The sequence below is a fragment of the Strix uralensis genome, chromosome 3 (genome assembly GCF_047716275.1).
Source record: "Strix uralensis isolate ZFMK-TIS-50842 chromosome 3, bStrUra1, whole genome shotgun sequence".
Lineage (NCBI taxonomy): Eukaryota > Metazoa > Chordata > Aves > Strigiformes > Strigidae > Strix > Strix uralensis.
Window position 1 is genome coordinate 118,089,933 of NC_133974.1, and position 19,542 is coordinate 118,109,474.

General features: G+C 42.9%; 1 protein-coding gene across 7 annotated transcripts in view; it reads right to left on the minus strand.

Moving 5' to 3' along the window:
- TTBK1 (tau tubulin kinase 1) overlaps nucleotides 1-19,542 on the minus strand; it is a 124,862-nt gene that overhangs the window by 33,489 nt on the left and 71,831 nt on the right. For all 7 annotated transcript variants that reach the window (XM_074864175.1, XM_074864173.1, XM_074864172.1 and 4 more), the window contains 4 exons: nucleotides 12,523-12,677; nucleotides 11,366-11,585; nucleotides 7,588-7,763; nucleotides 4,322-4,880 (listed from right to left, as the gene is read on the minus strand). In XM_074864175.1, coding sequence (XP_074720276.1) covers nucleotides 4,322-4,880; nucleotides 7,588-7,763; nucleotides 11,366-11,585; nucleotides 12,523-12,677 — 1,110 coding nt within the window. The remainder of the gene's footprint in view (nucleotides 1-4,321; nucleotides 4,881-7,587; nucleotides 7,764-11,365; nucleotides 11,586-12,522; nucleotides 12,678-19,542) is intronic.

Below are 19,542 nucleotides of genomic sequence, written 5' to 3' on the forward strand. Positions count from 1 at the left end.
GTACATCGTGCTTCCCACTGCTGTATTTGGTAGCTATTTTGCTCTGTTCATTGCTATCACTATTACTGTTATTGTTATTGTTGTTGTTTGTTGTGTTGCTATTGCATTATTGTATTAAACCTTTCCTTATTTCAGTCTTGGGGCTTTGTATTTCACTCCCTTTGTGGGGGAGGGGCAGCGGCCGCGTGGTCTCAGACCCCGGCAGGGGCTAAACCACCACAACCTCTTTTCCCTCTATACCACAGCTTCGCATGAGGTCTATGCTGCACTGCAGCTGTCTTCTTGTCAGCTGAAACTGGGAGATATCTAATATGTGAGAATATTTGGGTCAGAAATTCCCCCAGGCTATTCAGAGCCTCCTCTCTACTTGACTTTCCCCACAGCAGCATCTGTTCATAGTGTGCTCCTTCTTACACCCACACAGCTTCACGAGGACACCACCATCCCTCACACTTGCACTACGGTATCTTTCTTCCAACAGGTTCATACATTCAAACAAACATCTGAGCTCTAAACGAGGATAACTTGGGGAACTACAGGCTGGTAAGCCTGGAAAGGGCATGGAGAAAATCCTCCTGGAAGCCATTTCCAAACCTATGAAGGAGAGCAGTCAGCATGGATATATGAAGGGGAAATCAAGCCTGATGTACCTGATAGCTTTCTGTGATCAGATGATGGGGTGGGAGGTTGTTTACCTTGACTTTAGTAAGGTTTTTGACTCTGTCTCCCATAACATCCTCATAGACAAAATGATGAAATATAGGCTAGATAAGTAGATGGTGAGTTGGACTGAAAACTGGCCGAGCTGCTGGGCTCAGAGCATTGTGCTTAGGGAAACAAAGTCCAGCTGGAGGACAGTCAGTAGTGGTGTAGCCAGGGGTTGATACTGGGGCCACTATTGTTTAATAACTTCCTTAATGACCTGGATGATGGGACAGAGCATGTCCTCAGCAGGTTCACAGATGATACAAAACTGGGAGGAGTGGCTGACACACTGAAGGGTTGTGCTGATATTCAGAGGTGCCTGGATAGGCTGGTGAAATGGACAAAAAGGAATTTCATGAAGTTCAACAAAGGGAAGTGCAAGGAACAGTACACGCTGAGGGCCAACTGTCTGGAAAGCAGTCTGACAGAAACCTGGAGGTCCTGGTGTTCATCAGGACCTCAAGGTGAACACAAGCCAGCAAGGTGCCTTTGTGGTAAAAAGGGCCAACAGAATCCTGGGCTGCATTAGGAGGAGTGTTGCCAGCAGGTTGAGGGAAGTAGTCCTTCCCCTCTACTCAGCCACACCTGGAGTGCCATGTTCCAGTTCTGGGCTGCCCAGTACAACAGAGACATAGATATACTGGAGATAGTCCAGTGAAGGGTCACAAAGATGATGAAGGGACTGGAGAATCTCTCATTTTAGGAAAGGCTGAGAGAGCTGGGACTGTTTAGTCTGGAGAAAAGAAGGCTTACGGGGTTCTTATCAACATTTACAAATACCTGATGGGAAAAAGAAAATGGATCCAGACTCTTCTTAGTGGTGCCCAGTGAAAGGACAAGAAGAAATGGGCAGAAACTGAAATACAGGAAATTCCATTTTAAATTAAGAACAAGTTTTTTTACCATAAGGGTGGTTGAACACTGGAACAGGTTGCCCATAAGAGGTTGTGGAGTCTTCATGCTCAGGGATATTCTGATTGGACACCGTCCTGAGCAACCTGCTCTAGCTGATCCATCCTGGAGCAGGGGGCGGGACTAGATGATCTCCAGAGGTCCCTTCCAACCTCAACCATGCTGTGATTCTGTGACAATCCAGAGGTTACAGTCTTTTTACCAGTAACAAGTAATGGCTTATATATTGGAGCCAAAGAATGGAGGAACAGAAGAAAGCATCGAGCAGGGATTACCCATTTGCTCTCAGTTAGTGCTCTACTGACACCAATGGATGATCAGCAGTTTTTGGGAGACCAGAACGAGGTCCCAAATCGATACAACAAGGCCTATGACCTATCATGCTAGTTCTGCATTTAGTGACACTTTTACCTATCTTAAAGGCCCAGTTTATATTCAAAGATAAGGAAGATTTACTCACACACACACACACACACACACACTATCTAATCACAGTTTCAGTCAAGCCCAGAGGTTTCCTGTAGCTCAGGCTTGGGTTTCATCTGTCATTGCTAGTGAGGCCTTCAGTATTTTCATTAGTTAAGTCCTTGGTCAACTTCTTATTAGCGTCCCAACCAACTGTCCCTCTATCTCTGCTGTACCTAAGGAGAACAGGTTTCTGCTTTCCTTTAGGCACAAAGTAACTTTTCCTTTGAGAGTTAGCAGATGTTTTTGTGACAGCAAATGGAAAACTATGAACGTCACTGCAAAGCTGTGTATATAGAGGCAACTGAAGGATCCAGACATCAAAGGAAGCACAACTAAATCCCGGCCTGACAAAAAAGTCCAGTGTTGGTCTCTATGTACAAAGCTAGGCCCAGGAGTAACTAGAGGGTATTTCAGAACATTGGAGCAAAAAAATGCGCAGCCTGCTGGAGAACCAAGTCTGTCTAATATATTAGCAGTGACCACCCACAATCCCGTTGATTTACCATTTTTGCCTGCTTTTTAAGTATCACTCTGCAGTGATAAGCATCCTTCATACTGCATCATACTCAACTCCCCCAGTCACTTCACACAGCAGTATTATGTGCTATGGCCAAGAAGGCACCTCCAGCCTTCTTTAGCTACGCTAAATATGTCAGTGAAGTGTCCCTGTTGGTTCTTACAGATGGTTCTTTCCAGATGGCTCTTGCCATATATCATCACATCTTGCAGACCTTGTACATCTTGCACTGACCAGCCTAATAAGCATACAGACAGCACATTCAGACACAGATCCTTTCAACTCTGTCAATCTTGCCTATACAGTCTCTAGATATCTGGGGCATTCAACATATTGGCTTTATACAGCAAACACCTCCACCTAGAAACCTTGCAACTGAATGCAATCTCCATGAGAAGCATGTACTGCTACTATTCCATGCTCAGCAGGACAGCCCCACTAGTGTCTGCTGTCAGTATTCCTATCTTTCCTGTAAATGCTGCAGCCTCATACACCTTAGCAAGGAACACCTTGCCTGGTGGGCACAGATTTGGTTTGGTTTTTTTAATGTAGTTTCTTGTACCATCATTCATGTTTTGCTGCCAAAACTAACAGTCCTTTTTTCCTTGTACATCTCCAGGATCCAGAGAAGAGAACAATCCGGGCAAGGCCTGAATGGAAGAATGTTCTTTTAACATGCTCCAGTCCAGTGAACACTCCCTTACAGAAAAAACTCAAGAGGGAATGGGAGGTGGAGTTACCATCTTCCAGAGGGGAACAAGCAGACTGCATGAATGCCTGCCTTAGGAGGGCATCACTGTGTGCATGACCTGAGACTCCTCTGCTCTTTGCTGCACTTATGGATCCCATGCGCATGAGAGATCTTCATTAACATACAAATACAAAAAGCCCTCGGGAGAATAATTTTATTGTCTCTTACAGTGAATGCTCTGGGACAGTCTTCTTCTGAATGTCTGAGAAATGAAGATTAGATATGACAGAGGAATTCTGAGCCTAGCAGTATATCATGTTTTTCCAGGTGATCTAATAAATTACCTCCCACTAAAAACTGAACTTCTTTATATCTTCAGAGGACCACAGAAAAAAGCAAAACCAAAAGAAAAAAGCCCTCCACAACTATCTGGAAAAAACACAGTAGCTAAAGAACATTTCTGCGAGTAAATACCTGGTACCAACAATGCCAGTCACTGAAGTAAGGTTGACAGGATGTGTGTGTTGGTTACCCTGAGGGTTTTTTTAGGTATTTAGAAGAAAGTTTAATTTCAGGGAGTTCTTTTATGATTTGCATTGCTGCAGGCCTGCCCAGTGCTGATGTGTGATTACATTAGAGGGCATTCTCTTGCCATATACCGCTGTTGCTGCTGAAAAAGTACGTGGAGGAGATTTGCTAGTGACACCTCCATACAACTAAGCGGTTACTAACAACACCATGGGAGAGCAATAAGAGAACTGATTAAAGATACCCACGACCACAACTGTGCTCTCCTCTTGTTTCTGTGCCAAAACAGCGGAAAGATCTTGCTAACAGTGTGTCCTTAGTAGGGGACAACTTTACTAGCTATACGGAGCACTTCTAAGGTGTTCACAACATTTACAAGCACTGTCAGAAAGAGTTTCACAAGAGCATCCCTGCTTGGAAACACAGACTTCTCCAGCACAGCTGAGGTTTCCTAAGATGATGCTATGCTAGGCAACAAGATACAGACCCAGGGATCTTACCTGTCTCTGAGGACCAGTAGGTTCAGATTCTCGTCTCCTTTGTCGGATAGCTGGTGCTGAATGTAGGGGGGAGTGGGCCGGACTTCCTGTCTGCTGTTCATGTTTACTGTCAGATACTGTTTGAGAAGGTCCTTCATGTCTGTGGGAACTGTCCTCCTCAGTCACAGGCTGCATACCCCGACTTCGCCCATCATGCGTCTTCGGCCTGACCGCAGCATCTGCCCCCAAGCGCCTTCTCTCCTCACCCTCTTCAATAGGTCTTAGTTCCTCAGGCTCCTCATCTGTGGTTCCAGAGGTGCTTGGCTCAGCGCCTGGGTGAAAGTCCTTCAGCTCCGTCTCCTTATCAATGATAACCCACTCCTTGCTATCAAAGTCCTCCTCCTCTGCAAGTGGTACTGAGCGGAAAGCATTGCTGAGGGCTTCATGTTCCACCGACGCAGACACATCCATCCTACCACTTGCCTGCCGGTCAGCCTGGCCAGTATCAATGGACAGCATCTGGGCTGGCTGGGAGGAGCACACAAGCCGTGATGGAGAGCCAGGTAAATCCATTCGAGATCTAAAGACAGAACATGAAGCCATTAAAAATACATCAGGTTTGTGGTTAAAGTTAGGGATTATAAGAGTTGAGAGAAAATCTGTATAGTCCTTCTCACTCATTTCTTCAGAAAGACAGGCTTCAGCAAAAATATTTCTTTAGAACCTGCAATGGCATAAATATGTTCCCCCTTCAGTATGACACACAATTCAGCATCTCTCTTCCTTGTTTCCCCCAACACTGCCAATATATTCTTTCCCCTTTAGTAAGTTCTATTGGTTTGTGAAAAAAAACCACCCCAAACCACCCCTAAATCTACTGTCTGACTTAACAGTGTCTCTGATGGGCTTCTATAACCTCTTCAGCTGCACTGTGCTATCTCTATGGTGGTAATGAGATCTCTAAGGCGGCCACATGAGTTCTTAGAAGACAGCAAGAATCTTTGATCCCACTGGGCATAGATAACCCCAAAATACTTTGGAGGAGCAGGAAGGAAATATGGGAAGTATCCTATTACAAAGGGTAGTATAATGTTCAGTGGCTCACAGTCTAAATAGCAGCAGCTTCTGCAGCCATGCAGAAACACCTTTCAAAGAGGCCCTGGCAGCTCTCTGTGCCCCAATGGTCCTGCCAGCATCTCAGCTGGAAAAGCCAGTGGCACTTCTGTCTTTCTGCTCCACAGTGTTATGATCCATGCTTGCCATTTGGCCTGCTCCTGTTGCTTGCTTTACTTCTCGTCTATCACAGAGGCTGGCAGCTTGCTACACAAAACCAGAGTGTTTGCTGCCCAGAAAAAGACACAGCTGCAGTGTTTTACAAAAGGATTTCAACCAGGACTATATAGGAGCCTTGCAGACTCTTCTGGGAAAAGCCTTCTGTGTGTGAGAAAGCATGAGGGCAAACAAAGAAGTGACTGACCATCGGGCGAAGGTTGCTAAGCAAAACTGGGTCTCTAACACAGTGGAAAGCCAGAGCTGAGACAGAAGAATTACAAGAAAAATTGAAAAATTTCTGATGAAGAAAGGGGAATCAGAGGAGGTGAACCAAAGGTTGATGAAGAGAAAATTGTGGGCAAAACCAAAGATCTTAGCAAAAGACATCTAATGGATCTGAAAGAAGCAAGGCTGTAATTGCTAGTCTTAAAAATATATTGCTGTGAATAGGCAACACTAAGTATGCAAAGAAAGAATGAAAAATGGCCTATGTGTGTGAAGAAGAACTGGATTTTATAAAGAGCTGTTGCTAAAAAAATAAAAGAAACTTTAGATTTAGCCAATGTCTTCATCCATCCTCCAGCAGAGGAGAGACTCCTGGAGTGGAAGAATTTACTCCAGAAAGTCAGAAGAATTTCCCAGTCCTGGGAGTCAGGTCTGTGTTGTGAAAAGACAAAAACAGAGTAAAGAGAAGACTGTGTGACAGAGTGGGATTGTATTTGCACCAGACTTGGTGCAGACTACTTGGAAGATGAAAAAAGATCTTGATTTTTAAATCAGGAGCTGAGGGAGGAAGACAGGAGAAAGGGATGCATTTTGGATAATACACATGTTCTATATTAAGACAGCATGATGTTGAGTGGACAAGGAAGAGTGGGAGAAATAAAGGAAGGAGTTAAAAGCATTCAGTGAATATACAGGATGAGTGTTGCTGACTCTTATAAATGGCTTTTTTCCCTTCCTATTTTAAAGAACCTTTCTTCTGAGCAAGAAAAAGAAGAGGTAGCAAGACACAAGATTTGTCATTCAAACCCTAAATTATTAATAGCAACACAAACAATCTTTCTTGAATTACAGAGAAGCATTACAGCTTCCCCCAGTCACCCAGAATGAATCAGTACCTAACAAACTGGGGGTAGTGCTAGGGGCTCATCATCTCTCGAATTCTTTTTGATCCTCCTTCATTTCCAGCTACCGTCGTCTCCTTGTGGCTGTTCCTCTTGGCTGAAGTCTGTCAGATTTTCTCTGAGAAGAAGGCCTGTCTCTCCCCTACCTCTTTTAGAGGGGCCATTTCACCAGCACGTCCTGCAACCACAGTCTGTGCCCTGACTTTCAATGGGAAGAGGAAGACAGAGTAACAAAGGATGTGAAGGGGGTTACCAGCACTAAGGGCTTATGTCTTGCAACACATGTGTTGTCCAGCACACAATACTTTAAAAAGCTTCTTTCCATTATTTTTATTATTCTTGTTTTTTTGTTTATTTCCTTCCTGTGGATCTGAGAGAAGGCATTCCTGTTACCCTCAAAATCAGGGTGTAATGTGTACTTTTTACATGCAAACAAGTGCAATGCCATATGCTGGAAAATTAATACTATTATTACTATTAATGAGAAATAATGAAATAATGAAACCCACCAGATTGGGATCTGCCAGGTAGCTCCCAGAATACATGCATCCCTGTATGTATCCTAACAAGATCCATTCTTCCCTTCCACCTCAGGCCAGCCAAAAGCTTTGTGACTGTTCACATTATCTCTGATCTGATGCTTTGCCTTCCCTCTGACAAAAGTCCCTCCTTCCATCTGTGGAGTTCTTCCCATCCAGGAACAGAATGAGAATCGCTTCCAATAACTCTCCTTATTAACAGACACGAGTGTCTCATCAGAAAGATCATAAAGCCCATGAACACCTCCACCCAATAATGAACATCCAGTGCCTACTGATTAGGTTGTTCTCAACATCAATCCTCAAGACACTGCTAAAAGCAGTAGGACGCTACAGAGGGTGAGCAAACCTTCTTTCATGTAGATCTGCTTTGCCATCAGCAGTGGAGAGGCGTTCTGACTCAGGGCTGTTCACACGGCGGTATCTTAGGGAGCGTACTTGTGCAGTAGGCGACTCCGGAGGCACTCGGACAGGGGAACTGGGGCAGACACCATTTCTCTGCTCCTCTTCCACCATGCACTGAGTCTGTAGGGGGTAAACACAAAGAACCTCAAAATCTGACCAAAGACATTGATTTCCCATCCTTCACTGTTGCTCTGTGATTTCTTCAGGGATACATTTTCAGCTGCATTTTCACAATCTACACAAGCAATGTTTGAAGGAATGCAAGGGACCATATGCCCTGGCAATCTAGTGTTAAAACAAGGTACGGATTTTAAATCAATTCAACTATTTAAACATGTTTACAAGGTGGTCTTTGCATTTCAGTTACCCTGAATAACTGATCCACAGGAGTTATCTACTGCATACACAAATCCTAATTGCTCATCCAATATGTCTAAGAGCCCTTGTTTGTCAATATTCATGTATGCAGGATCCATGCATTATATTGCAATGTACATACTTTTACTTCTGATGAACTTGATATGACTAAGCCATCTCCTAATTCCCAGGGTGGTTTGGGGCTTTTTGGGGGGGTTTTTGGTTTTTAAATCTTGGTCCTCTAAACAAAGTCCTCCAGGACATATACTCAAACACATCTGTAAGAGCTTTCCACAGACCCAAGGTGACACAAGGACCTGAACATGCTCATGGGTGCTATTGAGCATTGAGTGTTCATACTCTGCTAGTACATATTTTCTGTTTTCATACAGCCTTAGTGAATTTGATTTTTTTTTTTTAAATTTAGCAGCAGACAAAGGAGCAAAAGTAGGTGACAGCTGCCTTCTACCTTCCACTGTGCTGCTTCCCCTTGGAAGAGAAGACCTGCTTAGGCAAAAGCATAGAGGCAGAATGGTCCAAGGGCTACAACAGCAGTCTAGAATTTGCATTCAACCCTGTTGTGCTGCCAGCCAGCTATGCAACATCAGCTGCAGTGTGTAGGGATGTGCATCGTGTGGGATATACATTGAAATGCCAGTGCAGGTTCCTAGTATGGAGAGTGTTTACCCTTCTCTACAGCATGCCCTACATTCACTTGCCCTCTGTTAACACCAGAGGCGCTGAATGTAAGCAGGCTTCTCAGTAAAATGCTGCTGATCAAGACAGTTGCCTTTGTGCATGTACAGTATATATGGCAAGTCAGCCAGTGTCTGTAAATTAGCAGATCTAAACCATCCAGGCTGGCTTTGGAATGCATAACTAAGGAGCCTCTGCAGCTAGTGAGAGTGGAGGAGAACTTTCAGGCATTACAGGAAAAGCAGAATAGATTACAATGATTTAATCTGTAATCCATTCAGACCAGGAGAAGGTTAGTGACAAAGGAAGGTCAAATGTGTTTGTGAAAGGAGCAAAGTGCTGATATAACTGTAGGGTGACAGGCAACTTGGTAAAATCCAAGAGCAGAGAATTAGGGGAGGGTGTGGGAGAGGAGGAAGAGGCTTCTGAAAAAACACAGAATGAGAACTTTGATCCAGTGGAGGAAGGAGAACCAGAAGGAGGATTTAGAAAGGTCAGTGACAGTAAGCAAGGAAACTGTCCTTAGCACAGAAATGGGAAAAGTGGGACAGAAGATCTGAACTGTGTCAACAGAGAAATTAAGATACCTTAGAGAGGTACTGGGGAGACAAAACATGGCAAGATTTACTCATCACCTAAATACAAAGAGCAAAACAGGGAGAGCCAGAGTTACTTCTAGTGCTATAAGACTGGAAGATGAAGGATGGTGAAGCTGCGAATAGCAGAAGGGTGTTTTACACACCAGCTGCCCTTGCGGTTCTGAAAGATACACAGGATACAAGCAGAGGTGAAGCTGTTCCCTTACATATCAAATCTGCAGCCTCCTTTTTTTCTCCATGTGGTGACTGTGACTTAAATAAAAACTGATTCTCTCTCAGAGAACAGTGAGACTAAAGATAATAAGCCTAGCAGAGCGAAAGGGCAGGCAAGAGTTAGACTAAAGATAACAACCCTCACAGAAAGCTTTGGAGAGCATGGTGCCCTCGGCCCTATATCATAGACTGCTGCGTAGCTACAGACCTTGTCAGAACTGAAGTGCTCACTGGCATGCTGACTAACTCCCTAAGCTCCTTTGCTGGTAAACTGATAAGAAATAGCATATCCCTCGGCATGAGAGTCACCTGGTTATGCTGTGGATCTTGTAGAAACCTCTCCTGCCTCTAGCCGCTGTTATGACAGGGCATGTGAATGACAGTGCTGGGTACCTAAGACATGATGTACAACTAGCACGCAGAAAATACATTTAGGACTCCCTTGTGCACATCTCAGTCTGGCTGAAGAGTATCATGGCACCTGGTGGTTCAAACGAACAGAAAAACATGTAAGAGTTACCAGGATTTTACTGTAATACTCTTTTTTGTATGTTGTGGAAACAGAACTGTCCCACCCTACCAGGCTTTTCTTATTTCATGTGCCTTCAGATGAGAACTTCTGTGAATACACACAGTTTACCAGTGAGAGATGAAGAAGTGATTTGAACTTGGTTTATAATTCTCAGTATTAGAGAATGCTGCTGGTCATGTTACATACAGATAACTTGATTCAAATTATTTGCATTGGAGAATTTTAAGCAAGTTAGATGAGATTATTTCTTGGCCATGAATAATGTTTTCTAATAAGACTAAGAATAGTGGATATATCTACAGGGCTAAAAAGGACTAACTTTGTGCCAGTAGAGACTGAAATGAATCCTGGTCAGACCCAGAAGACTGGCAGATTTAACATGCTAGTCCACAAATGTCCATTAAAGGCAGGTTTGTGAAGTGAATCCGATATGCCCTGATAGTATTTTAAGTCTGTTTTATGAAGGTTTCTCTGCTAATAGATTCTGTATGTATCCGATGTCATGCGACATTCCAATTTTTAAATAACAATTGAGATCAACACAACAAATACTGATTTGCTTATAATATATAAGTTGATCTAATAAATAAACTAACTGGTAGATTCTCATGCTTAACGTTTACCATGGAATCATCATTCAATGGGGATGCCTCCAAGAAATTAGGTAACATTTACAAGAAAGGACTAAGAAACAGCTTAGGGATTATGAGGAAAACCAGCTGAAGTATAAACTTTATGCAAGCCAAAAAGTCTAATATGATCTTGGAATTCAGAAATATGAGAATCTTGATAGTTTCTCTCACTCTTCACAGGGGTGAAACCATCATTGCCCTTTATAGATTCTGCTACACTTAGAAAGTTAGAAAGTCAGAAAAGAAAAAATCAGTGATGATTCATGATGTAGAAAAATACAGCTTATGAGGACATCTCTGATGAAATTTATTTACCCAAGAGGTTAGGACACAATAAAATGTTGGTTTATAATTTCCAAACCTGGGACATTTCTGATATTGCATCAGCTATGAAAGGACTAGAATCCCATTGCTTGAAGTATCAAGATCCTAGATAATGATATAAATATTGTACAAAAGATTCACTCTAGCATTATCGGCTCCTAAAATGTAATTTGCATAAAGATCCAATTTAATCTCAATGGCTTTTACTCTGTGAAAAAATTGTTCGTAATTTCCCATTTCCACAGGGAAATTCCAGTGCTTTTTGGGCACTGTAGGATGCTACATCAGTGGATCCAGGCAGCTTCTAGCAGTCTATGAATCCATTGCCCTAAATCCAACAGCCATAGGAGATAAAAAAATGTTCTTTACTTTGCTGATGCTGATCCTGAGTTTGTTGCGATTCACATCTGTCTCTTCCCAAACTTCAGCCTCATTGAAAGCAGTGTTTGGAGTCTGACCAAGACCTTCCGCTGGCCGGCCTGACAGGATGGGAGGAGCATTCTCTTGATCACTCAGATGTTCACCCTGTAGGACATCCTCAGTGTTCTCACGAAGCAAGTCCCCAGGTACCGGAGTGACATTAACCACCCTATGGAAGAGACAAGAAGAAAGGTACAGTTATTAGTACTTAAAGGAGGAGCTGTATCACATTGCCCCACAGACATTCCTTAGCAGTTTTTAGGGTATTACCGGGTTGAAAAAACAGGCAGTTCAACATTATGCCAGATATAACAACCTGAAACAGAACAGCAGGATTCTGCCCAACATACAGTCACAAAGACAGTGGGATGGATCAGTGAAAGCATCTTGGGACCCTTGATAAATGTTGTTTGTGTCCATTACACAATATTTGGCTTAGAAGAAACTTCCCCTCATTGCATGAGGAAATGAAGCTTAATAGATCTTACAGCTTTTATCTTCTATAATATTACTAAGGATTATTGTTATCCCTTAACATCAGCTTCCTCAAAAGCACCAAAACAAACCAGTGAACTAAGCCTTATCAACTTTCGTTTGGACTCATTTCCATCTCTGAGCACCAAGCTCTGTGTACTTTTGCACCAGCACATGAAACACCTTGTAAAGGTCAAGAAGCGGTGTTCAAGTTGCGAGCAGTGCATGCACTCTGCTATGTTCAGCTCACTACCAATCACAAACCCAGCCCACAGGAAGGCAACAAGGGCCGCACAGTAGGCGCTCTCACAGAAGCTCCAGCCATGTGCCATATAATATGCAAAATACACAAGCATATGGGCTCCATCAAACCTGGCCAAAGGTCTCCAGACATCCCTTAATGTGACTCCAACCCTCGTAGAAAATGTGTCTTCAGGACAGCAAGGGTCTGAAACTGGGTTCCACCACCTTAGATATATGTTAATATATATAAAGTCAAATCAAGTGGTGGCTGCCATGCAGCTCCAACTTCCCAGGATCATAATGACCTTGAAATCTTTCAAAAATGAACTTGTTACTGAGCTTGTTATTGAGAATGTCCGTACTCTGACTGGTGCAACTGCAATACTCACCCAAACATGGCTGCTGTTTGCCTGGTGTTTTGCTGTGGTGGAGTAGAGGTGCTAGTGGACAACAAGATATCTGTACCAGCCTTCTCCCAGTCAAAAGCTTCATTTTCAGTGATGCCTCTTTCTTTCATGCTGTTCTCGAAAACGGACATGATTAGCTGGAATAAATTTACAAAAACAATTTATGTTAAGTAGCTGAGGTGGCTCCCAGAAAAAATCTGAAGTATGGGCATGAGGACCAAGTGCATCTTATAATCTCCATCTCGCCTATGAAAGATACCAAGAAATGAAACCAAATGTAATAAAATTGTGTCAGTTGTTTCTCAGGCTGGTTTTGGCTTGGTAACGGAAATTTCTTTAAATCTACAAAAGAAGTGCATGCAAAATTTTGACACTGATGTGATGAAATCATGCAGTTGCCTTGTTACTCTAACTCTAAAGCCTTAACTTCAGCTCAGCTTTCCTGTAAATTAGATATATGCAGAATAGTACATTTAATATGTAGAGTTCACGGGCTGTCAGAAGACATAAACACAACAGGAAAACACAGTCCTAGGATGTAGACTTGTTGCAGCTCAAATACAGCTTGGTCAGGAGCCCTATGATAAGCTTATGCACAATGTGGCCTGCCACATTTGGCTGCAGAAAAAATTAAAACTGTAAAAGGGATGATACAATTTTCTTTGTAAGATGGCAGATACAAATGCTTATGCTGACATGGTTTATGTTTGGTGCTTTTTAAGAACAGGTATTCTTTAGGAGAGAATGAAACTACTGGCAACAGTGCTTCAGGCATCAGTGTGTTACCCAGGGGAATCTGATGTTCTGCTGTCAAAGGGAAACTGGGTGCTATAGGCCAACACAGCCATACGTGAGGTCCTGCATTTCTAATAAAATTATTTAGCTAAATAATGCAGAACTGAGAGGATTCAGTCTAAAGTCTATACAGAGAGAGAATATGGTGAGAAATACATTTGGCTTATGGCATAGAATTAGCACTAAGTTATGAATAAAAATTACCATGAACAAACCCCCTATTTGTTTGCATTTACACTCCAGTTCTGTTTATCAGCATGATCAGAAGGCCAGGAAACCCTGTCATTTCCTACTACCTCCCAAACTTCAGTAAAATGCCTATTTGCAGCTCTCAGTTGAGCCATCTTTTTCCTCCTTTTTGTGACCTAGAATACTAGAATTAGGTGCTCCAGTCCTGCGGTAGCATTATGTTTGATTAAAGGAATTCCCAGAGTGGACTGTTGGTCAGACCAAGGAACACCTCTCCACAGAATGGTTGTGACATGGCGGCAGTAACAGCTTCTTTGATTTGAAAAGGATTTTACTGTTGTGATAGATTTTGTTTCTGCTTGTTAGCCTCATGTCATGATGCCCCCTTTCACCACTGATGGAAATGGGAGTTGGGCTGCTGCTGTTGGCAGGTAATTTCTTACTCAGAACTGATGTGAGTAACTAAAGGGTCACAGTCTTGCTTTTAGTAAATGCATTTCTGGTATTTAGTAACCTTAGATGGATGCTTTCTCATGAATTTGCCTAGTCACTTATTGAATACATAAACTTTTGGACTACACCTATCTTATGGCAAAGAATGCATCAATTATGTGAACTATCTTCTTTGCTCATTCAAACCTGCCACCTGCTAATTTCATTTGGCAGTTCCTCATTTTCATATCAGAAGCAACAGAAAACAATCATACTCCATTCACTTCTTGCCATTCCGCCTTTGATTTTGAAGATGTCATGTACGTGTCAGTCATCTTTTTCAGAGTGTACTGTACTAGTCTAATTAGATTCACTTCCAGATACAGAAAGACTATCTCTAACCTCCTTGTTACTGTTCCCTACAACTTCTCTAATTTCAAGATATCCTTATTGAGATGCAGGAATGGAACTACACACAGTATTTAAGAGTATGCTTCACACAGATTTACATGGTAGTATAAGGATATTTTCTGTTTACCCTCTAATACTACTCTAAATATTCTTAGGATTATATTTGCTTTCTGACTGTTACTTTGGCAGGGATTACTGTCAAATGTCTTTTAGAAATTAATATCCCCACATCCTCAAAGACTCCTTCCAACAACTCCATACATTTGTAGACAGATGCCCTTATAAAAGCCATACTGACTTCTGCTCATTAGATCATCCTCACCCATCTGTCCATTAATCCCAGTCTTTATCACAGTTTCTGATTCTTTGTGATGTACATGTCAGTGTCAGGGATTGGTATCTTCTGAAGCCATTTAAAAATTGGTACTGTTTCTGTCACCTTCCATTCCTTTGATACTGAAGCAGTCCAGAGTAAGAAACCACATGCTAAAATTAGAAGTTCAGCTGTCTTATTCTTAGCATTCCTTCATGCCATCAAGGACCCACTCAGTCAGAACAACTTTTGTTACTTTCTGATATAACTTCTGTAACACTTGCGTTTGACTTTGCAGGCCATTCGTGATTTTACAGACCTCTACTGTATTCCCCATAGGGTCTTTTTTCACAGGCTGAAGGATGCTAGTGTCCTCAGCTGCCATTATTCTCATGCTATTCCATGGTCTTACTGAGCCTTCTCAGCTTTCTCTGAACCGTTTATATTTCTGATGAAAGGTCAAAGCTTTACAAGTAGGAAAGTGGAGTGGGAAACTGCACAAAACAGTTCCAACAACAACTACTGCTCCCAGAACTCATGTAAAGAGTTACTGGATCCTGTCTAGGGATCCTCTGCCTGCAGACACAATATTATTAGGGACCAGAAGAGTTTTCACAGTCACTGCAAGTCTTCCATACTGAGTTTCTTTCTGCTGGGCCCAAGAACAGCTAACTTGGCAGAGACAGGAGGAAGATGACGAGAGATCCTTCATTTACAAAGGGCGTCTGATAAGGAGCACAGCACGAGTCTTAGCAGGAGGTGCTACAGATGCAGAGGGCTGGAACTCAAAAGATCTTTAAGTTGCATGGGAACTCAGGCAATCATCTAGTCCACCCCCTACTCAAAGCAGGACTTACCTTCAAGTCAGATGCAGTTTCAAACTCAGATCAGCTTGCTCAATTTGCTCAGCCCTGTCAAGTTATGGTCTATCTCCAAGGATGAAGATTCAACTATTGTTTGACATCCTCCTGCTGATAACTTTTTCCTGTATAGCTAATTGCAATTTCCTTTGTTGTGGATTGTGTCAATTGCATCACATCCTCACTGTGCACCTCAGAAGAGTCTAGCTCAGTCTTCCTTATAGGTAGCAGAAGGCAAAATCAGGAACCCCTTTGATCTTTCCCTTCTTAAGGTCAAAGAAACCCACTTCTCTCAGCCTCTCCCCTTATGGCATGTGCTCTAGCTCCCAGTCATCTTGGTGGCCTTCCACTAGGCTCACCCCAGTTTCTTTCTTGTACTGGACACAGCTTTTCTGATGTGATTTAATAAGTGCCTAACAAGTACTTCCCTTACACTGCTGGCTATGCTCTTCCTAATACAGTCCAACATGCAGCTAGCTTCTTTGTCACAAGGACATGCTACTGTTTCATGATCACCACTAAGACACAGAGGTGTCCCCAGCCAGTTAGTTGATCCCCAGCCTGTACTGTTCCACATACTTATTCCATCTCAAGTGCAAGACTTTGTACTTGCCTTTTCTGAACCTCTTCAGGTTCCTGTAAGCCCATCAAGGTCTCTCTGAGTATTAGTACTACCCTTCAGTGCATCAGCTGCTTCTCCCAAATTGGTATCTTCTGTGAACTGGCTGAGAGGGTGCTCTGTCCCCCTGTCCCATCATCCAGGTCTTTAATGAAGACACTGAACACTATTAGCTACAGTACTGTTCCCTGAGAGATACCACTAGTGGCTAGCCACCAACTGAACTTCGCATTGCTGATCACAAACCTCTGACACCCAGCAATCCAGACAATTTGCCAGCAACCTTGTGGTCCACTTATTCAAACCATCTCTTTCCAATCTGGCTATGAAGACGTTACGAGAGACTGTGTAAAGTCAAGGCAGGGAACATTCACTGCCCTCTCTGCATCCATAGAAGAAGTCACCCTCCTCACAGAAGGCTGGTCAGGTTGGTCAGGTATGTTCTGTCCTGCATAAATCCATGCTGGCTCTTCTCGGTTCCCTTCTAATCTTTCATGTACTTGGACATGTTTTTCAAAAGTAGTTATTTCATGAAGAGCCCAGCATCCCTCTTCAGCAATAACGCGTACAATAGCTATGCCTGTATACACCACTCCATTAAGAATTTTTTTCTTTATATACCATGGACCTAAGGGTTGATAGAGGCTGACTTGCCATATTTTCTTGGCAGTAACAGACCTAGCCTTTTGACATCTGGACAGACCACAAAACCAAGGAAAGTGATTATGAAGCATGTACATACATGAATATTACAGTTTTTTTCAAAAATTTTATGAGTAGTCATTTGATGGGGTTTGAGGCTAGATGAAGAGACTTCGGGGAAGGCTGAGCTCCGTGATGAGGGAACATAGGAAAAGGTAGTAGATGACCAAGTAGCAACACCTCATAAGACTTCCTTGATTCAGAAAGATATTCCAATTTCTCTCTACTGGTTGAGTATAATGCATATGTCTGTCACCCATGCACGAAGTAAAAAAAGTTATGTACACCTAATTGTAACCTAAAAATTAGGCTCAAATGATGAAGCTACCAGACAGGACTAATCTCCAGTATCCCCAACAGCTCTACACCACATGCAGACAAGGACCTATGAAACAACCTGTTATCACAGTGCCTGTAGTTGGACTTACTTGGAAAGAGCTTTCAAGTCATACAGAAGTGGTGGTGGGAGACCCACAGTTTGGATAGGTCTCATTGGGAATTCTTCATATACAAAGGAAACATTGGCCATTCTGAAACCCTGGGAGGTAACAGGAAAGGCACAAGGCAGGATATTTCATTCAGACTAGTTGCACTGTACAGCAGTCACTCCACCTCTCCAGGGTCCAGAAAGAGAAGGGAGACAATGGCTACAGAGGTAGATCAGATCCTCTTCCCCACCTACAGGGTAAGCAGAGATCCTTAGCACCCCAGTGAGAAGAAATACAGAATTTTCCCTTGGAAGGTTATCAGTCACAAGAGAATGTTCTTGAAACAGGGGCAGAGCATGGACTGGATCAGTTTTGCCCCTTTAAGGCTGTCCCGCCTCCTGAGCTTCCTATTGGGCCAGATTTAACAACAGAAGGGATAAATAGTAAAGAAAATACATTGGATAAACCAAACTGTGGCACAGCAATGGGAACTAGGGAACCCTTGAGGTATCCTTCCCACCCTAGCACTGGACAAGGATTCATGACTCAGTAGATGCAGGCTAGTGAGGGCATGGTTTGTCACACATGTGCCAGCTTCAGACCACGTCACATCAGAGCACATCAACTTCCACAAGACAATGTGCAATTCCAACTCTTTGAGTATCAAAACCACTGGTGGGATAAAGAAGAGGCTCAATATGTCTCTCTATTAAAGATGTTAACGTCCATGAGGACATAAAGCTTAATTACACGCTTTGTAGTAGCATACCAGGTTTTGGGCTGACACCTCATAGAAAGAGAGAAGCAGCCAATTGTGCAGAAATTACCCATTAAACTGTCATGATACATCTTGTCAGATGTCCTCTCCTGGCCAAGGTTCAGGAAATAAATCACAGTCAGTCCTGAAGTATCAGGCGAAAAAGGTCCCAAACCAGTTATGGATTGTCCAGATGCTCCAGCATTGAATTCTTTGGGGCTGATCTAGGAAGATGGAATCTTTCAGCACAAACTTCAGGCGTGGCAAGTTGCTCTTGCTCAAGTTTCTAATCTGCACTGTAATCCCCAACACAGTATTGAAAAATAAATATTAGGCACACCTCTTAAGTGGCAGGGGTCCCCTTCTGACAAAGAAATGCTCCTCATACATGTTTGTGAGCCCTAAAGGGATGCCTGAGGAGAAAACACTAAACCTATGATGGAAGACTTCCAATAATTTGGTCAGCATGAGGAGCTCAAACTGGCACTGGTTGCCCACAGGGAGTCTTTCCCAATTGCTCTGACAATATCTAGTATTGACGGGATCTGAAAGGAAGAGGTCCATGCATAAAGCTCTTACCTTCCCACATCTGCTCTGGATGTGTAAAAGACAGCCATTCTCTTACACAATCACAGGTGATGTGATCACTTTTTCTTGGGTGAAATGCAATTCACAATCCACCAGCTGAGAGAATCTGATGGTCTCTCAGGCAAAGGTGCCCCAGTTTCTATAACCTTCCAGGACCAAAGGTCACCATTCCTTTTCTAATACTCATTGCAAAAACATGGATCTTTGGGGACAAAAGCCAGCCACCTCCCCAACGATACCTGAAACTATTCCTCTACTAGTTAGACACAGCATGCAACTGTAGTAGAAAAGATTTTCATGCACCTTTCTCACATCCTATCTTCACTATACCAGGGAAAAGACATGTCTCTCTTGCTGTCAAATGAATCAGAAAACCCAAAAATGTTGCTCTAATGCCCATATCCTCCTGCTGTAAAAGTGCTAAAAGTTCGATCCTAACCATGAACCAATACTGATAATGATCCATTAAAGGGACAGGCCTGATGTCAGAGGCCATGAGCCCAAGAAGTACAAAACCACAAGGTGTAAGTCAGATCCATCATGTGACAGCTCAACTCTGTTTTATTTTACCACCATTTTTTTCAACTATGCCTAGGCAAAGCTTGTGTTGTCTATCCATAAGATTAGTGGTCTCCAGTCACACTTAGTTTTCAGTTACAGCCTGGTATCCCTCTATTCTGACATGATCTCAGGGGCCCAGAACTATGCTAAAATCAGCACTCAGCATGAAGTGTGCTTAGGAGGATCTATAATGGCAAGAGAAGGCAGATGACTACTGACAAACACTTTTTGATGGTGTGGCCTTTGGCCACAGATGTTAAGAACTAGACACTTCCTATGGATCTAGAGCCACACTCTGTGAGCAAGTATGATCTTGGTAACCTTCACTGCCATGGGGAGTAGGTCCA